The following is a 20383-nucleotide window of genomic DNA, read 5'->3' on the forward strand; positions in this document are numbered from 1 at the left end:
CTTTGTATATACACACAGAGTGGTAAAATGTAAATGTAGAAGGGCTGGTATAAAGGTCATTCATCCTTTATAATTGTATTTTTTCATGAAAAGTGCCTTTATCCAAATTAAACTGACCTATTTTAAGGTGTGTGCATACATGTGTGCATAGACGTATCATCTGAATGCTTTAAATGTGCACGTATATATTTATACGTGTATATATATCTATTTATGCATCTTATGTATCTATATATGCACTTATATCTATTAAATGTATTCAGATTGAGAGTATTCTTTCTGTGCTGAGAAACCTAATGCAAAGAGTCAATACACTGATTGTAATTGCTCCCATTTGGAAAACTAGATAAATTATTCACCCAAAGGGATCAGCCAGTTCTGGCAAAGCCAGGATTTATATCGGCAAAGGGCTTTTGATGTACAGATTGTACAAAACACACGGCACAAAAGATGGCTGCGTTGCATCGGAGCAAAGAGCATTATTACGGGATGAAGGAAGGAAGCAAAAATAGACTTGACACACAAGTATTGCAGAAAGTTTCTAAAGTGGGAATTTGGATTCTCTGCAGTCAGGCTGGGTGTGCTGCCGGGTGTGTTACCTGATCCCATCCCTGCTCCCAGCTGGCTGGGGACCCTCCACTGGGCTCCTCCCCAGCCGCCCCGCCGCCAGCATGAACGAGAGGGTGAGAGAAATAGAAATCACTTGGAAGGCAGCTAGTGAAAAAATAAAGGGTCAGAACATGGAGCTGCAGTAATTTGCTGGAAGGTAAAGCTGTATTCATTGTTATTGCTCTCTCTTTTTGTGTAACAGCCTGCCTGACACTGAGTTTGTTAAACTTTCAAGTACGTTTTGCAGCAGGGGAAGGAGATTCGCGGCGATGGCGTCACTTCATAAAAGTTTCCAGATTTTACTGAGCTGCTTGTTTGTTTTCTTTTTATTTTTAAGGGGGGGTGGTGGTGGGGGTTTGTACTATTCGTAATGCAAGTGGGCGAATGTGGCTGAGATCTAAATATATGCCTGTGAAAACAGAACCCCTGAGATAGCGACACCGATAGCAGAGGCTATTGTTAACTTTTGGGATTCCAATTAAATCCTGCAATGTTAAATATTTATTTAATTACTGGACAGAGAGAGGAGTTCTCTCTGACTAGAGTAATGGAGTCAGAACAACGCAGTAAAGGGAAGGTTTTTTTTTCCTACCCCTGCTTCTAAATCTAAATAGCTATAGGCAAGCACAGGCTGGAATATGAACATTAAAGGACAAAAAGTTTCAGCTTTGTGTTAGGAGTTATATTTCAGCTGGGTAAGCAAACTACATTGCATGTATTTTTCCGTATCTTCAGCTCAATCCAAACATAACATTCCAAAGGATAAAATCTGTTACAAAATAAAACCTCCTTCGTGACAGCTGGGCTTCTACGCAGAGTCTAAAAATTATCTGAAAGTGCCTCAAGAATCCTAAATGTCATTCCCAAGATGTGGTAAATTGTAATTAGGGTTGTGAACTAATTTAGTGACAGTGCCTTACAAGGGGCCCATCTAAGCAGCTGGTGCAAAAAAGTTTATGAACCTTCTATATTTCCTTTACTGTGTGAAATATGAAGGTGTTGAGACAATAGCAGTAATCCTAATTTATTTCAGATCAGCCAAAACACGTTGTTTGCCTTTTGATTTTCCTTCCTATATTTCCTTTTGAAATATATGTCATAGGGCAATGCTTAAAGAGTGAAGAAACCTCATCAATGATAAAATAGTGAATGAAAAATAACATTATTTTCTTATTATCATAAGAAAAACTATTTTGCGAAACTCATCCCAGTGGCTTCTCCAAATAGTTTTAAATTTTACTTTAGAAAATAATCCATTTCCCTGTTTTTCTAACAAAAGATAAAAAGGAAAATAAAATTTCTCTGGCAATTTTGTGAAGAGAAGGAGATAGCTTGCAACATGTTGTCCAAAACCTGCACTACAGTATACCCAAATGCACTTTAATCCTATAATAACCATTATTATGCCTGCACATGCAGATCTTGATTCTGTAGAGGAAATTATTAAACCCAACTGTTTGGTCATGAGGGTGGGGAAAAAAGTTTGTGTCCCCAAGCGTGCCACAAAATTTAAATACAAGTTGTAAAGGCCCAATGTCCTGTAACTTTGGGACTCTAGCAGAAATACACCCAGAAGGAGAAAGTCAGGTCATGTTGGTTCCTACCTGAGAAAGCATTAGCAGTGCCATCACTAATGGTTTTGTGTTGTGAAATCCCGAAGTGATAAAATTGCTGTTAGGAAGTTGGCTTGTGTGTAATTAAGTGTAGGTCTAGCTATTAAACCCTGATTTGTTACTCACAGGCTACACTCATCTGCCACGTCTTCTCTCAAGATAGAGATAAACTCAGCGTCCTTTTCACTGGTCTAAGCCAAAAGAATCTGCATAATGAATGGAGAGAGATTTTAGTTACAGGTATTGTTCACACACATATAGGGGAGTGAATTACCTTTATCGTAATAGGTTCCATTATCGTAACAAACTGCTTCTATTTCTAGCTGTTCTTTTTTCCTTTTATTTATTTCCAGAAGAAATGCTGGAGGATTTCTTCATTTTAAGTTTAAAATACTGGTTTTATTCCTAAGCAAAAGTTTCCTTGTTTTTTTTTTTTTTGTTAGTTGGTTGGTGTTTGTTGGTTTGGGTTTTTTTTTTTTAATATCTGTTTCAGAGTGTTTCTGTTTATTACTCTCAAGCTCCTCCATAGAGTGGGTGTAACCAGGAGAAGAATTTGGCCCATGATGCGAGCTAAATTTTCAGTGCTTCCACTATTTCGAGCTCTGTTGTGCTAAAAATAGTTTTCCTGTGGTTTTGGCTATGAAGCCACAAATACAAGTTTTCAGTGCACAGTTATTGTGGATGCTAGTCCCAGCTATTGCTACAAGAAATGGAATTCTAGCTCATGACTGCCAGCAGATGATTATGTTGAGTGTGAGGCTGCAGGTTAGATCTCACTGTCCCACAGCAAGAATGCAGCCCACCCAAACATCAGTCTCTTCCTAAGGGGACCATGCTCAGAAGGCAGCGCTCGGGCTGGGGAGTGAACAGCCCTAGGAAAAAATTGGGTCTATGCAGACAATAACATTGAAGAATGCACCCAGGAGGCTTCATGCTTGGCTAAGTGTGCAGGGCATAAAGACAAGTAGGAAGGAAGGCAGTAAATCTTTAAGAAAATACAACACAATCTTTTTCATGGCTAATTTTAAGCAGAGTTTTCATACAAGAAAAAAAGCTCATAGTGACCACGTGGTTATAGAAGGTGGAAAGAAGTCAATGGTGATGTTAGATTCATTCCCTTTCTGTACTACCTTTTCTGTCCCAGTGCTGTGGTCCAGCTTTTCTGCCATCCACGGGTATTTAATCTGGTTCTTGAAGACAGTTTTTAGGAGGCAGGGGCTATCTCTCTTCTGAGCTTAGCAGTGGGTCTCCGACTACGGAAAGTGCTCTTATAATATGAGTTTATGTTCTGCAAATAGTTGAAAATCACTGATTTAGAAGAATGAGAGTACTACATGTTTCTGTACTGGTGATACACTTGTGAGGGCAAGCTGCGCGATGGTCTAGGGAAACAGCAGCACTGGAGGAACACTCAAAGCAACCGTGCCATTTCAAATTCTTTTCTTTATCATTTTCTCCATAAGAGCAGTGTATTGTGTTAATCAGCTGGGACATTTTTTTCCATTCCTCTGGGAAGGTTTCTACTCCCTGGTCCAAGAAGCAGATCTGATTCAGCAGTACACTGCCCTGACCAGACTCTATCCACAGGTGTCAGTGGAAGAGGATGCACGCTCACGTGGCTTTGTGATGGTTCTCAGGCAAAGGGTTATCTTATTCATTATTTCTGATACATCTTAACTCTTGCTGCAGTGTTCTGGTTTTTTTTTTCCTTCGTAGGATTTTGCCTTTTTTGTATGTATTTTAGACATCTATTTCTTGAACTGTGTGTTCAGTTTTGCATACTTAGTTGACCCTTAATCTGTCAAACTGGATGTCCCATCCCCAATACATTCACGTTCTTAGAGTGAGAAAAGACATAGTTGAACTGAACTTACACAAACTTTACCAAATACCTTTGTTTCAAACTTCTTCATAGATGTACCAGTATTCAGTTATGTGTTTGATCTCATTTATCATTCCAGCCTAGGAAGGAAAGTTTGCAGCTTTAAACTTGCAGCTTGCTCAGAATTAAACCTTTGGCTTGCCTTTCCCTCCCCTGCTCTACAACTTCATGTTCATGTGTTATATCTGTACCTTCAGGAAACAAGACTAATTCTCTCCCTTTCTTTGTACTGCTGTGAGAGTTGAGTCATGCAAGGTACCCAGAAGTGTGGCTCTAACAATAACAGGGTTCATAAGTTATTCTCCTAGGATTCAAAGGCTGTAAGCCAGGGAGTGCAACTTCACAGAAGTGCACACCACCACGGGCCTTGCAGATAAAACACTTTTAATGTATTTCCTCCAGACACTAAACAATTTTCTTTTTCATTTTCTTACATACATACATGATGTGATGCACACACGTTTGTATTGCCTTCTTGTTGTGAGGGAGCCACTTTCCACCCACTGTGCTTGTTCTCAGCGTGCTCTAAACTGCAGGGTTATTTAAGAGGACCAAATGCCCAGAGCGAATGCCACCTCCCTTTCCACTTGCTGAACTCTGCTCAAACATAACACTGTTTTTCTGCCTCAAAAATATACATAAAGGTATGTATAGTATGTTAGCCCCTCCTTAGCCTTTCCCACCCTGAAACTTTTCAAACAGGGATGGCATGTTCCTCTCTTCACTGCCAAAAAAAAAAATAAATAAAAAAATTCCTTTCTCAGCATTTCCCCCTTCCCCCATTTCTTCTCAGCTGACAGCTGTGAGAGTGGAACTTTCTTAGGCTATTCTATCCATTGCCCTCAATACTGTTTTTAAGCTAGATTTGGTTTCAATATCCAAGCCATCTTCTAAACTACAAGAACTTTTTAATACGGTTAAAAATAGTGCCTTTGCAAATGTTTAATAGGGGTAGAGACACGGAAACTGCTTTTTTATTGTTTTATTTTCTTTTAGATTTCCCCCAGCAATTTAAAAAGTTGATAGGGAATTAAGTTGAACAATGCTGTCATTTTAGAAGTCACAGGAAGGACAAAATTTCATAATAAAGCAACTCTTTTTTCCAAACTATTTCCTTATAATTCAAACAATCTATTTGATTTTCAAACTATTCATTTCTAAACAAACAAAAATCTTGTGGAGAAATATAGGGATCATATTCAAAATCTAGAGAGAAAAATCAAAATAATCTAATTATGATACTTGTTGAACTTCATGGTTGCTCCTGATGGAAACTAGTGGTAGTTTTTCTGTTGATTGCTTTGTACTTTGATCAGACTGTAAGGTTATTGCTCGCTCCAACACAAACACATACAATAATGTAGGTTTATGAGAAAGCAGTTCTCAGTCTTCATGGCCATTAGACTGTGCACAAAGGAATGTGAGACAGGTACTTGTACTTTAGTTGACTTTACAAGGCAGGACCAAATGTATAAACACGTGCAGTTGTCTCTGCAGAATCTGAACATAATTAATGATTAAAACATTCAGGTAAGTAGAACGTTAGCTAGTCATTTTTCCTTGGATTATCACAGCTGCATGTCTTTGTGTTGGAAAATTGAGGTTTGCCAATGCTAAAAGAAGATTGAAGGTTCCATGAATTGTGAAATTAGTGAATTAATGAAATCACGTGTTTGCTGGGAACTGTGTTCAGGATGCCTGGAGTCTCCTTGTTGCAAGCCTTTTGTTGAACTCGATACGTTATTAGAATGGATGCGCTGAAGCATTCACTAGAGATTTATGTGATAGCAACCACATATGAAGTAGACAGTGCTGAAAGTGGTGTTGATTTTATTGTGACCTCGAGGGTAAACAGACTTGAACCACGAGATAGTGAATGTCATTCACTTTGTCCTTTACTCTCTCATTGACTTTAAACATTTGGGGGTTGTCCATTCAACATTAGTCTGGGACAAAATGGCAAAAATGAGGAAAACTATTTTTCAGCTAGTCAATCATATTCATTATTACCATCCTCCAAAACAGTCTGTATATTGTGCTTAAGATTCGTTAACTTTCTGAGGGGTGATGTGCTGCAAGCAAGCATGCTAATCTTGCCTGCGGTTTTTAATTGAGAACATTTTTGAATACTTACTTTTGGAAAACTTAGTTTTCCTTGTCTTCTCCAATATACTTGCCTGCACACCTTCAGCTTTCCTCATCACTGGAACTCTCAAACCTCTGCAGCAGAAAGCCCATTGGAACTCCGCACCATAGCTTCATCTGACAACATACAACTGTTTTGTAACTTCTCAATAACAGAACATTTTGTTTTGCAGACACAAGATGGCTGGCACATGAACAACACCTCAAATGCCTGCTGCCAATTTGTTGTTTTTTACTTGGTTTATTAATTAAGTTACACAAAAGATTTGGAAAAAGACCAACAGGTTTTTTTTTTGTCCCATATTTTGGACTGCCTGGCCAAAGCAGAACAATTGCTGGTGCAGAGATACAGAGGAGTCCCCAAAGACTAGCCCTGTTCTGTGACTAAATTACACCAAAGCCTTATTCCCTCACTGCTGAACTTTAGTAGAGATATCCTGTTGGGATATTAATTGACCTCTGAATAAATCTGATCAGAGCACATGTGCTAAAAAACTTCTGTTTACATAATAAAAGTCAAACGCCATGTAGTTTTGTATCAGAAAAAATGTCTTCAAAGGTCAAATATACTTGAAATAGAAACCAGTTTGGATATTTTCCTGTTTCTACAAACTTTACATTGCTTTTTTTTTTGCTTTTTTGGTTTTTGTAGATGATTTACCCTTAATTTACATAAGCAAAACATGGGGCTTCATGTGGTTTCTTTTTAGCTCAATTACATATGTATTCGTGTGTGTGTATATATATATACACACACGTATATATAAAATCACTTCTTACTACATTTGCTCATTTCTAATATTTTTTTCCAAAAGGAATTTGTTTGATAGCAAGGTTCAGTTGGTATCCCAGCTGCAACTGAAATGCTGGATTTTTAAATGCTGTAAGATGGTGTAGTTACATAGTGTCCTGAAATCAGGATAAATTTAAATACAAATGATGGTATTCCCTTGTATGTCTGTTCTGATATAACTTTTTCTTTTCCAGAGGAAGAAACTCTTCTGTAGGTACTTCTGTCATGGACCAAACTAGAATTCAGTTTATTACAGCAGTGAGTCTGAAACAGGCTCTGATCAGACTCCCCCAGTGAAGGCAGCATTTGGATTATGAAGTTTTTTTTTAAGTTTTCCTCTTAAAATCACTTTGTGGGCTGAAGCACGAAATACTTTTCCCTAGTTGTGGATGTTCCCACTGCCCATATAAAGCTAAATTTCTCAATGGCATCACAGTTTGGGCCTCAACAGTACTTTGTGGTGAGCAATTCCACCTGCAAGTTAAGCAAGTGAAGGTGAGCAGAGCTGGATATGGTGCCACCTTCCATGCGTTGCTCTAAGATATCTCATCTCTTGTAAGGGAAACAGGACATTGCCAGTCTGCTCCTACAATGAGAGGCCTTTGAATGGACAAGTCATTTTTATTATTGATTTTGATGGAAGTGTGTTCTTCAGATCTAGTGGAAAATTAGGTGTTTGGAGTTCCAAAAGTCAGTTGTGTATTGAAGGCAGTTTAAAAACAATGAAAACATTCAGACATGAAATCATGGTGTGGAATCTAATTCTTCTTTAACTTACCTTTCTAGCAATCAATTTGCTTAGTTGCTTAGTTAAATTTGTCAAGAAATAATTAATGCCTGCAGTATGCTTAATCGAGGTGGAGCGTTGTTGTGGCACATTGGAGGTTGTTTTGGGCTGGCACCTCTCTGAAACTTTCTTCTGCGCTGTCCACAAAACAGCATTGAGGAACACGGAGGTCATTTTCATGTCACGCGATAAGGAGATCTGTGAGAAAAGGAGTTTGTCCCACACAGGCATTATATACAGTATGAAACACCTCACCTATACAGTCCTTTTGACTCATCCATAACACAACTGACACATTTCTTGAAGCTTTACCATGTGGTTTTACTAAGTTACTGTGAGATGTAGCCAACGTAAGGACCTCAGCATTGCAGATAAAACCCAACCACCCTCAAGTGCAAGGGCTGTGGGCTCGTGTCAGCTGCTGGGAAGGTGACCCATGGCACTGAGCAGGAGGGATCTCAGCCCCAGCAGTGTAACCTTGCTCATCAGGGCCTCGGAAGGCCACAAAGTACTCCAGTTCCTTATGAGGTGGGTCTTGTAGGACCTCACTGAGTTTGAGGGATCATTTTTATTCTTCTGTCAAGGTGGGGTTGTTCAGCCTGGAGAAAAGAATGCTCTGCGGAGACATTGTAGCAGCCTTCCAGAACTGAAAGGGAAGCTGCGGAGAATGGTTATTCATCAGGGAGTGCAGGGATAGGATGAGGGGGGATGGTTTTTAGCTGAAAAAAGTGAGATTTAGATGAGATCTTAGGAAGAAGTCTTCCTGTGAGGGTGGGGAGGCCCTGGCCCAGGTTCCCCAGAGAAGTCGTGGCTGCTCCATCCCTGGAGGTGCTCAGGGCCAGGTTGGATGGGGCTTTGAGCAATCAGATCATACAATCATGGAATCATTAAGCTTGGAAAACACCTCTAAGATCATGCAGTCAGCACAACAAACACCACCGTGCCTACTAAACCATGTCCAGTGGGAGGTGGCCCTGCCCATGGCAGAGGTTTGGAACTGGATGGGCTTTATGTTCCCTTCCAACCTGAACCATTCGATGATTCATCATGAATTCAGTTTCTCCACTGTGAGAGCGGTGAAACCGTGGCCCAGGTTGCCCAGGGAAGCAGTGGCTGCCCCATCCCTGGAGGGGCTCAAGGCCAGGTTGGATGGGGCTTGGAGCCCCTGATCCAGTGCGACTGGAGGAGGTGGAACTGGATGATCTTTAAGGCACCTTCCAACCCGAACTATTCTATGATTCCATTTGAGGGCAGCCTTCCAGTGCCTAAAGAGAGTGTAGAGGAAAGCTGGGGAGATCACAAGGGTATGGAGTGATAGGATGAGGGGGAATATCTTTCAATTGGAAGGGGGAAGACTTTAGATTAAACATCAGGAAGAAATTCTTCACACTGAGAGTGGTGAGGCCCTGGCACACATTGTGCAGGGAAGTTGTGGCTGCCCCATCCCTGGAGGTGTTCAGGGCCAGGCTGGATGGGGCTTGGAGCAGCCAACGTGGAGCCCCCACGGCGAGGGGGTTGGAACTGGCTGGGCTTTTCAGTGAAACCCCATTGCCTGATTCCACACGATCCACTTTTGCCTCCCCCCCCACCACTCCCCGGGCCCTTCCTGCCGGGCTCCCCCGCGCACGCGCGCTCCCTGCCCGCTCCCCCGCCCCTCCCCGCGCACATCCGGGTCCCGCGCTGGCCCCGCCGGCGCCGCCGTCCCCTCCGCGGGCTCCGACAACTTGTGAGGCGGGCGGGCGGGCGCGGCCCCGAGCGGCCCCGGGGAGGCCGCCTCGCTCCGTGCCCGGTGGGTGCGGGGGGTGGCGGGGCGGGTTCTGCGGGGGGAGTTGGAGGGGAGACCGGGCCCTTTCGGGAACTCGGAGGGGAGCAGGCCGCGCGGGCCCGGCCGGGACGGGGTGGGGGGCGGCCCCGTTGGGCTGATAACGTGAAAGAGAAGCCTGTGGCTGCGGGGGCGAGCGAGCCTCGGCGGGCTTGTTTCTACTTTATTATTATTTTTGGTCCGTTTCTTTTTTGTTTTTGTTTGTTTTGGGGTTGTCTTTTTTTTGGTTTTTTTAATTCCTTTTTTTTAATTTCTGTTTTGTGTTTCCTTTGTTTTGTTTCTTTTTGTCTGTTTTTTTTGTTTGTTTGTTTCTTTTGGGGGATTTGTGTTCGGTGTTTTCGTTTCGTGTTTTCTCGGTCTCTTCGTTTCGTGTTTTCTCCGTCTCTTCGTTTCTTGTTGTTTCTTTGGGTTTTTTCTCCCGCTAAGACGAGGATCTCTGCTTTTCAATGGAGTGAGGCCTGACCGAATGAACGACAGGGCAGAGTAAGACTGGAATGGGTCTAGGGGAGGCCATGGAGATGATCCGAGGCTGGGGCACCTCTGCAACGAGGACAGGCTGGGGAGACTTGAAGTTGTTAAGCCAGGGGAAGAGAAGGATCTGAAGAGACCTCAGAGCAGTTTCCAGTACTGAAAAGGGCTTCAGGAAAGCTGGGAGAGGGTTTTTAGAAGGATATGGGGTGATAGGACGAGGGGAATGGCTTTAAATTGGAAGGGGGAAGATTTAAATTAGAAGTTAGGAAGAAATTCTTTACGCTGAGGGTGGTGAGGCCCTGGCCCAGGTTTCCCAGAGAAGTTGTGGATGCCCCTCCCTGGAGGTGTTCCAAGACCAGGTTGGATGGAGCCTTGAGCAGCCTGGTCTGGTAGGAGGTGTCCCTGCCCATGGCAGGGGGGTTGGAACTAGATCTTAAGGTCTTTTCTAACCCAAACCGTTTGATGAACCGTATGTTTCAGATCGATGTGTACAGAGGTGCTTTCTGGCAGAGGTGACCTTAAGGCACCTACAGGCTTGTCCAGCTTGGCCTCTCCTGGCTGCACCCTTTACAGGCAGCTGCCTGGTAACAAATGGACCATGGAAGGAGGTTCAGAACGACAATTTTTGTTTTGAGAGTTGTGAGCTTAATAGAGGAACTATGGTCTTGCGGTTAAAAGCACAAGACTAGAAATGAAGTGATCTTGTGCTCTGTTCCAGTTGTGTAGTTTCTGATGTGACTCTTAATTAAATAAAGGTGTTTCTCAGTAAAATGAGGTAGTGAAGAACTGATTCAGCAGTAGTTATTGAATATGTTATGGAATAGTTTAGTAGTAATTGTTGAGTCTTTTGGTGGGATCTTTAGGGATTTAGTGATTTTACTTAGTGAACGACTTGGGTACTTTGTTTAAACAAAACCTTTAAAGAATAACTGTAAAGTTTGCATCAGTGTCCTAAGTTTTGTCTTGTTACAGGCAGTTAGATTGACTGTAGGTGATGATGTTAGATGAAATCTCTTGCTAGTTTTCATGCCTTTGTTAATTTTGGGTAATTTACCTTCCATGGGTGGCTTTAAAATACTGAAAACTGAGCATTGTTTGTTGTATATCTGAGTTATGGAAGGTGTACACAGAATAACCTGATATTCTGAGGAATCACAGGATTTGACTGAAGACAAGGAAAGAAAAAAAATGTAAAAACACTGTTGCAGTCATGTGCTCATGCTCATCAAAACTTGGCAGCTGGTGGTAGTGGAAGTTAATAGAAGCAGCAAATAACTTAATTGAAGATGTTTCATAATTAGCGTGTTGTAACTTTTGAGAGTGCCCTGTCTGTGTAATATACTGTTGGATTTAATGTCTTAATCCCTACCGTTTGATAGTGGTTTACTCTTAGCTCTGCTGTTGGAAATCTGTTCAATTGGCCTTGAAATTGCTGCTTGGTGGCACTTACTTTTGCAAAACAAAACCAAAGCCCAACAAAACCTGTGCTTATTGGGGTATGTGCCTTAGTCAAACCTTTCTTTTCCTTTCAAATGTGGAGAAACTACACTTGAGGAAGGAATTCTTTTTCTGAAGAAAAGTTTTGTAGTGAAAGCCCAAGATGTTGGGGATGAGAAATGGGAAAGGAGGAAGAGAGGCTTCCTCTGCATTTTTTTCTCTTGATGACAAAAAGATCACAGCAAAAGGGCATGCTGCTATGATGCTGCTTACAGCTGGGGGGGGCGTTTGTTGTTTGAGGGTAGGAGTTTTAACCTCTGATGAAACCTAGATGGACTATAACCGTGGACCCTGTACTACTTGGTTCTTATTATGAAGTCAGATTTTTAGTCTCTCCCCTTGAGAAGGTGTTCGGTGCAGAGTTTTCATGGTGGCAGAATATTACCTGAGCTGAAAGAAATTCTATCTCTCAAGATGGAGTGCTCATGCTCTATTAAATATAGCTTGTTTCTGGGTTTATGCAAATCGTCTTTGCAAGTTATGTTGTGATAGTTAATATTCCATTAATATTCTTTTATTTTCAGAAAAATGTCGTCCGCGTTTTCTTTACAGTTCTCTGAAGAAAGCTCTAAAAAAACTCTTGTTGCTCCTCGCTGAATTAAATACCTGCAGAAACAGTGCCATGGCAATTCTATGCAAGTCTTTATCTTTTCCTTCCCTGACAGTTAAATTTTTCATCTTGATTAAAACAAAAGTTTCTTCTAATGTCTATGATAGATTTGCTGGAATTAGTTTTAATGTGTTAATGTTTCTTCTGTAAAGATCTTTGGATGATTTTTTTTTTTCATAGCAACAGGTAAGGCAAACAGCTTGCGCTCAGAGTTAAAAGGTTTGTTCTCACATGAGCTAAGAACACTTTAGATTTTTTATGGCTAAAGCTGATAACTCATTAAAAGCAAGCTGAAGACTAATGCTTTTACAGTTATCATTAGTTGCAGTACAAGTTCCTGCACTGTTTTCTTGAAGCCTTTTTTGCTGTGTTCCTGTGACCACGTAGAAAAGTTTGGCTGGCGCTTCAATGTGCTTGACCAGTGTGGGTTGGCAAGGTGCAGAACGCTGCCTGCCAAGTCCGTATCCCTACTGACCTACCACCAAGGTTGAGCCTGCCAGGGCTGTCATCCTTGACAGAGGATCTTTGTCAGAATCGCTGCTACTGATCCACCAACTATGAGGTAGTGTCTCTGAATTCTGGGTCAGTGGATGTCACAAACTGACAAATTTAGAATACTTTGCCATTCATTCATTCTGTGGAAGGGGAAAGAGCTTGCTGAATTACTATTGTCAGTCTTCTCTCCAAATCCTGTAGCTTTTGTGAACTTGTCACAGTCTTAATGCAGTTAAGTTGGAGTGGAAGTGTATACACGCACATGTACATCTTTATTTTTCTTCCCCTCTTCGTAAAGCTCTATGAAAGTCTGTAGAGTCCCTGCTTTTCAGTTACTCCTTTTGTTGCCAGTTCACATTATTAGTGCCAGTATTTAGAATCTTAATCTTTAATGCAGTTCTTGCATACAAGCATCTAAATTTTTTGAATGCCTTGTCCAGCTTATTTTTTACATACTCTAACATTTGTGAAGTTTAAGATCTCCTTTATTTCCCTTTTTTTGTTTTCCTCCAGGTGTAGTACCAAGGTCATTCGTAACCACCTACTTGCCTGTCTATTTAGTCTGCCAGCCTGTCAGTGGAGCCATAGGCTTTTGTTTCGTGTTTAGGGAAGTTTAGTGATGCTCTTGTATGTAATTTTAATTAAGAAATGGATGCTAACTTGTAGTTATCTGCCGTGGTTAGAGTAGATTTTAACCTTAAAAACAGGAGGCAGTTTCAGAACTAACTTTTAGATGTACTGACTAGTGTTGATGGCGTTTTTCAGCATATGCTTCTGTTGGAAGGTGCCAATTAGCTAAAGTAGAAGTGTGAGAAAATGCACAGTTCTGACAAAACACTTAAGGGAGAGAGATATTTTGGTTCCAAGACAGAATTTGTAGCTCCTACAAAAGCTAATTGCTCAGTAATTACAGTAGTTGCAGAGACCAAGGTCACGTGAGCATATGATTTTTGTGTTCTAAGTGGATGCCTTTAGAAATGGATAATAACTTTTTTTAGGCTTAGGAAGTTTGGGGGTTTTCCCCCTTCTCTCCTCCCCTGTATCACAGTTAAATTCAAGTTTTGCCATGATGCAGAACAAATCAAAACTTTATCGTTTGGTTACACTTTTTCTTAGGTTTTCTTGGCATCAGTTGGAAGTGATGGTGATTTTGAAATGCAGTGGAGATCTATTTAGTGAACTTCTCCTGACAGGACCTTGTTTGTCATATATTATCACTTGTATTTTTTCCTGTACAGTCATTTTTGTGAAGACTTCAAGTAAAAATAAAAAAAAATAGAAGCATCACTTTTGCAATTTGAGCTACGTGGCTTTTATGATACCGACTCTCCCATGCACAATGCGCTGCTTGTGCTTGGGCTCAGATTCTCGTTATGTTTAAGAGAATACTATTTAAATACTTCTCAGCTGACAGTTACATGCTTCAGCTTTTTTTTTTTAAAGCTGTAGTAGATGATGTACAGATGTGGAAATGAACAAACACTGTGAAAGAAAGTCATGTGTGAGGTTGTCAATGCATTTTTTTGTTTCAGGAGAAGTCATGGTTAGTAAAACTTCTGAAGGTACTAGACAATTCTTTCCTGTTTACATGTATTATTAGAATATAATGCTCTACAAGGCATGTTTGAAGGAAAGAAATCTAGTTCTAGTCTAAAAGCATGTGCCATAGGTCTTGGTCAGCTGGATGTGCATTTGGTTATGCAAGCCCAGTTCTAATGAAAATACCACAAGTTCCTTTTTTGTATCATTCATATAAACTACTTTCATATTTACCCTTAAGGGGAAGTGGACGGGCCGGGGGGAAGATGGCTTAAATCACTGGTGATGTTCTTTGAGTAAGATATTGCACAGGATAATGGAAAGGATGCTTTTGTTGTTGTTGAAAAGCTATGGCAATGGCAGGGAGTACGTAGGCCCTTCAAGTTTATTACCCAAGTTCTCTTAAGCACTGTGTAACTTTATGATTTACTTTATCCTTGATGTATGTGGTAAAACTATGGAGCCAATATTTCTTCTACATTTGTCTTCCAGAAAATGCTCTAATGAGTGCTGTTGCTTGGGACCCTGTGCTAGGCTACGATGTAAGATGTAGGCTTGGAAAAATGGTAATAAAAGTCAGGCACAATACTGCACAATTCCTGTTAGGAAACTTATAAGGAAAGGAGAACCTTAATATGAAGACGGTTGAAATTGATGTGTGAAGTTATAGCTTTAGGCAGTTTTAAAGAAAATATTAGTAAATGAATGTAGTGTAATGTGCTGTAATATACTGTAATAGAGTTTCTGAGCTTTCTCTAGGAATGTGTGATGTGTTAATGTGTGTATAGAGTAAAAATATTTTAAGTGTTTCTAGGTCTGAAGGGGCAATAAAGTTGGGCACAAGAGCTGACTGCGAAACAGTTTTAACTGCAAGTCTGCAGCAGCTCTAATGAACTACTAATTGTGTAGCTAGTTATAAGTGGTGGCTTGTTTGTATTAAGAAATTGTGTCTCAAAGCAGCTTCTAATCATGAGCAGTGAAGTTCCTTATTTCAGATTGGGTATGATGCTACAGGAAGCTTTCTTAATTTGCAAAGAAATAAATTAAGCAGGAAAAGAATAGTGCTTGTACATTTGCAATACAGGCTTTGTATTAGCAGGAGGAAGGGATAAGGACTGTGTAGTTGTTACTCGTTTTCATTTTATGGTTGTGAAAACCATGGATTGCTTGGTTAATGGTACTTTAAATTTCAATTTACCAGGTGGGAAATTAGCAGAAAGTATTACACAAAAAGTGCATCTCATTATAATAAATGCATTGTACGTAATTTTGTATTGATTTGTTTTGCTGTGAGTCTCGCTCAAGCCCTCAGCCAAAGATTCCTTGATAGCAAATGAAATTACTCTGCTAGACATGCCAGTTTAATGTAGTAGGCCAAGAAAAGCTCAGAAGAGGAATCAAAGGGTAGTGGAGTTGTGTAGTGTTTGTGATGGTAGGTGACAGGTAGTCTTTCTCCCATTTTCACAAATGAAATGTAATTTGTAAGTCTGTTAAGCAACTTTGTTTATATCTAGCTGGCTAATGAGGTATTAAGAAGGGGTTCAAACAATGGTCCTGTTCACACAACTAGTTTCCTCCCATTTTCTGTAGTCGTTTACAAGAACTGTAAACATATAATGTAAGCCCCAAAGTCTAATTTTGATACAGCAATTACTTCCTTTTATATAAACCCATTTAAAGCCCCCTCATGCTGCCCCATGCAATGTGTTGCACTCGCTTTTTAGAGACAGTTTGTAAACTGTTTTCTTAAATGTAAGATGTTTTTCAGCTGACGTTCTCTTGTAGCTCAGTTGAAAAGTTATTTAATAAAAGAAGGTAATGCAAAGTAGGTTCTCCGCCTCTTTAGAAAAATCTAAGAAAGTGTTTTACCCCATGTAAGTTGTTACCACCTGCGTTTGGAGGTGCAATGAAAATGAATAATTTGTACAACACTATGAATGAAAATAAGACTCTGAATCATTTGTGTCTGTCCTCAAATATTATGGTGATGCACTGTTGTACTGCAGTCACAGCTCACAACACACTTCTAAAGCCTTGGAAAAAACTAATGGTAGATATAGGTGATCTGGTGAAGCTGTTCTTAACAGATGTCGCAGTCACTTAGAAACCTTCCAAAACATAGATGCTGAAATTACATTGAGTGCAGGTAAATGTTCTAAATGTGGTTTATGACATTCATTCAGAAATTTCAAACCTTATAAGAGTGACAGTTTCTGCATGAAAATGTTTGGTCTCTTTATAAATGCCTGAATCTGCTGCTTTGTGACCTTAAATAGCTTCAAAGAAGGAAACATTTTTAGTCTACAAATAATTCATGAAGCTTTTTAATACTACTTTGTTTCTTAAGAAAAACAAAGGCCATAAACTTTCAGTGTTTTAGCCTTTCAGAATGCAAATTCCAAAAGGCCCGTAACGAGATAAATTCAGTGTTACTGGTACTTCTCAAGACCTCAGATTTTTGCAGGGTTTCTTTTTTGCCCTTGCTGTTCTTGAACAGGTAAAACTGCACTTCAGCGGAAGAGGCTTGAAAGGCTCGTGGGTGGCCAGAATGAATTCACAGTAAATACTATTAAAGTTTTCAACTTCAACGGTCTCATTTTTCAGTGGTTTTAGGACAAGTATGTATGTGGAAAAAAATTTTTTCGAAGGAGTTGAAACACTTTTGATCAAATCTGTTACGATGCTTCTGGAATACTTGTTCTGCTAGATTTTGCTTTTGTTGATAAGTATTCAGACTAATGCAAAGTTTTTAGAGGTTATTTACTCCAAGAAGACTGTTTCTAAAGTCATAGTTCATAGACAGAGTCTTTGTTGAAATTCTCTTGACGCTTGCCCTACAAATACTGTTTACTGCAAAGCATCGTTGTAGTCAGACTGTTCCAAGTTTCTTTGCTTTTAGTTAGATTGTTTATTCCATGAGCATACTTGCGGGTTAATGATGTTGAAATGATATACAACCAGTAAAATTTCATTCCTAGTTGATACATGTTACTGCTGTGTTCAAATGCTAACAAATACTCCAAAATAATAGTAATAAAAAAAATATACAGGGTCATAGAATAGAATCAGAGATTGGTAAACTTGCTTCATATAGATGAGGTAGCTGTAATAGAATAGATCAGGGTTGCAGTGGTCGAGGTTTTTCATAATGTCATTTGAGCTCAACAACTATAGAAATTCCTAATGTGTCTTCTGCCTTGATGCTTAAGGTTCTTTGAAAGCATAGCTGAGAAACAAAAATAGAACTTTTTAATTGTCTTCTTGCTGGTCTGACATTCTAGGTGGGTTCATTTCCTTTTTTAGGGGTGTGAGCAACTGCTGATATCTTTACAGCTGTTGAATGTACGCAAGGCTTGAAAGTAAGTTAATTGTGACTGAGCAGCTTTTACTTTTTAGAACAGTACACTTGTCCTCAGTAAAAGAATAAATTTAGTCTGTGTTCTTGGCCAAGTTTATCTCCCTTTATGTATTTCCTGTTACTTTGAAGGGCGCAAAGGTTCTCGTGTAATAGTTCTAGGGAACTAAATTATACTTAAAGTGCAAACGTTTCTTTATATCTGAAGAAATAGGTGGTGAATAATTGAGATGTTTTTCCTTTTTATGCACTGTCTTCTTCTAAGGACTTACTGAAGCAGTGGGAGACACCTGTTCTCTGAATATCTTTCTTCCCATTTTGCTTCTTTATAGAAGCTTAGGAAGAAAGATCTTCAACCAGTTTTTGTTTTGCTTTTTCCCTTTTTTCCCCATATTATTGGAACAAGGCTGAGTAAACAAGTAGCACCAGTGGGATTAAGCTACTGTGTGAAATAAATGGATTTTTTTACCTGTAAAGGGTCTTTATAAATTTTTAGACTTGCACTTTTCATTGTAGCCAGGTGTTCTTGGGTTTGTTCTCTGCTTTCCTCCCCAGCAGAAAAATCTAGGACAATGAGATGTGGGACATTATAAGCATGTTGTCTAGGGATGTTTGCCATGTCTTTGGCAGCTGATGTTTAATACACGGTTCTGCTACAGGAAAGTACCTGTCCATGTGTCTGAGTGAGCTTTTAACTATATCCCTAGACACTTAGAAAAGCCTTATCAGATAACTTCTAGCTAATAAAAGATGAGAGGAAGGAAGATCACCTTGATTAAAGGTAGCAGTCTAGGAGAACCAGCACAGAGGTACTTGCATCTTGCTCCCCCACCTTTTTCTCTTATGTGCAGATTTAGTGTCTCCGCATAAGTTAGGTGTTCTAATTCAAAAGTTGAGAGACAATGTTGTTTGGCAGTCTCTGTAGCAAGAAAGGAAGCATCTTTTGTTATTGACATCCTTTCTCTTAGCTCTGCTCTTGCTTTTTGCCAGCTGCTCATTGTCTATACTTGCTTATTTAGTATTCACAAGGGATTTTACAAGTTCTTATCAGTTGGTTGCCACAGCACATCATTTCCTCTTGTCATCCTTACTCCTTAAATTGGAGGGGGGAGGATTTGTATTAGAACTGGTGAGTGGTTGAAAACATCTCCATCCAGGAGCACTGTTGGAGTTGCAGTGTTGTTCTGCCCATCTCCTTTCTGAGGCTGTTTGTAGTAAAGGTCACATTTCTGGTACTTACTCTGCCATCCCTTCCCCTTGCTCATTTTCTGGGGAAAAGAAAATAATATTTTTTTTTTCCAAAGGCTAAAAATATCCAGTGCTTCAAATATTCTTCTTAAAAGATACAAGGAAGTGCAGCATAAAAATAGCCACAGCTGAAAAGGCTGACTGCCTTTCTGAATGGCTGGGGAAGGGTTTGCTTGAAGGCTTTATTGAAACTCTAGTATTTCTGTGCTGTACCTACTACTGGATCCACTGTGACTTTTCCCTGTTTCTTCATAGCAACTTTTAAGTCTTCCAGTAAAGAACCGTGAAGTGGTATAATACCATTTTTAAAGTGTATTCTTCAAGCCTGTCTTCTAAAGCAAACTCGGGGGTTTAAGGAATGTTGTTAATGGAACCATGCTGTGTGTTTGGTCCCTTGACTGTCCTTTTACCCACTGATCAATAATGGAAGAATGACAATGTTTTACTTTATTTAGCTTTGAGGTGAGGTCCAAGTACTTCTGGGATTCTCTTTTGAAACACAATTGGGTGCAATGCCTAAGGGTTTGAAACAGGCATTCTTCTAATGTCTTTTTGTTTTACCGCATTCCTTACTTATTACTAATTACTAATTACTTGTTAACTTATCTTTTTGATAGAACCAAATTGGATGAATCAATCACTATTTTTGATGTGAAGATTTCGTCATTGACATCTATATGTTCATTTGTAAGCCTCCTAGAAATAATACAGTTCATTGGTGTCAATAACTGCCTTTGGTATACACGGACATTTATTTGAAAGCAGATAAGCAAAAAAACCCAACAGACAAAACCCAACAGACCTTTTGAAGACTTGTGTCAAATGACGTCAATGGCCAGTTTGTTCTCCTTTACTAGCCCAGCTGTAAAGCGTCTGTTGGGCTGGAAACAAGGAGATGAAGAGGAAAAATGGGCAGAAAAAGCTGTTGATGCTTTGGTCAAAAAGCTGAAAAAGAAAAAGGGTGCTATGGAAGAACTGGAGAAAGCCTTGAGCAGTCCTGGACAGCCCAGCAAGTGTGTAACGATCCCCCGCTCTTTAGATGGACGACTTCAAGTTTCTCACAGAAAAGGCCTTCCCCATGTAATTTACTGTCGTGTTTGGCGTTGGCCTGATCTTCAAAGCCATCATGAGCTGAAGCCATTGGATATTTGTGAATTTCCTTTTGGATCTAAACAGAAGGAAGTCTGCATCAATCCATACCACTATAAGAGGGTGGAGAGCCCAGGTATGTTTGAACACAACTGTCTATAACCTGAACAAAATGTCCAGGAACCTCGTCTTTTTCACTCCCTCTTCCTCCTCCAGTTCTGTATAACAAATTGCATTTGCTGTACAGAGGAGTTTGGGAGAGAAATTGAAGTTCAGAGTGTACCTTCCTGGTGGGGTTTTGGGGATCTGTCTTGTCCATTCTTTGCTAGCTGATTTTCTCTGTGGTGAATGAAACTTTTCCCACAGATCTCTTAAGCCTGCTAGTCTTAAAAGTTAGTGGCCAAGTCCTCACTTATAAGAAAACACAG

The 20383-nt window shown here is 40.1% G+C and overlaps 1 protein-coding gene across 3 annotated transcripts in view; it reads left to right on the forward strand.

Moving 5' to 3' along the window:
* Nucleotides 1-609: 609 nt before the first annotated feature.
* The window catches only part of SMAD5 (SMAD family member 5), a 28027-nt gene continuing 8253 nt past the window's right edge, over nucleotides 610-20383 (forward strand). The window contains exons 1-2 of one of the 3 annotated variants that reach the window (XM_069869708.1): nucleotides 610-766; nucleotides 19484-20091. In XM_069869708.1, coding sequence (XP_069725809.1) covers nucleotides 19689-20091 — 403 coding nt within the window. In that variant the 5' untranslated portion in view covers nucleotides 610-766; nucleotides 19484-19688. Of the gene's footprint in view, nucleotides 767-9520; nucleotides 9619-10062; nucleotides 10135-19483; nucleotides 20092-20383 lie in introns of those variants that run through there. The other 2 variants (XM_069869710.1, XM_069869709.1) reach the window with 2 other exon arrangements.

The sequence above is a fragment of the Phaenicophaeus curvirostris genome, chromosome 15, assembly GCF_032191515.1.
Source record: "Phaenicophaeus curvirostris isolate KB17595 chromosome 15, BPBGC_Pcur_1.0, whole genome shotgun sequence".
Lineage (NCBI taxonomy): Eukaryota > Metazoa > Chordata > Aves > Cuculiformes > Cuculidae > Phaenicophaeus > Phaenicophaeus curvirostris.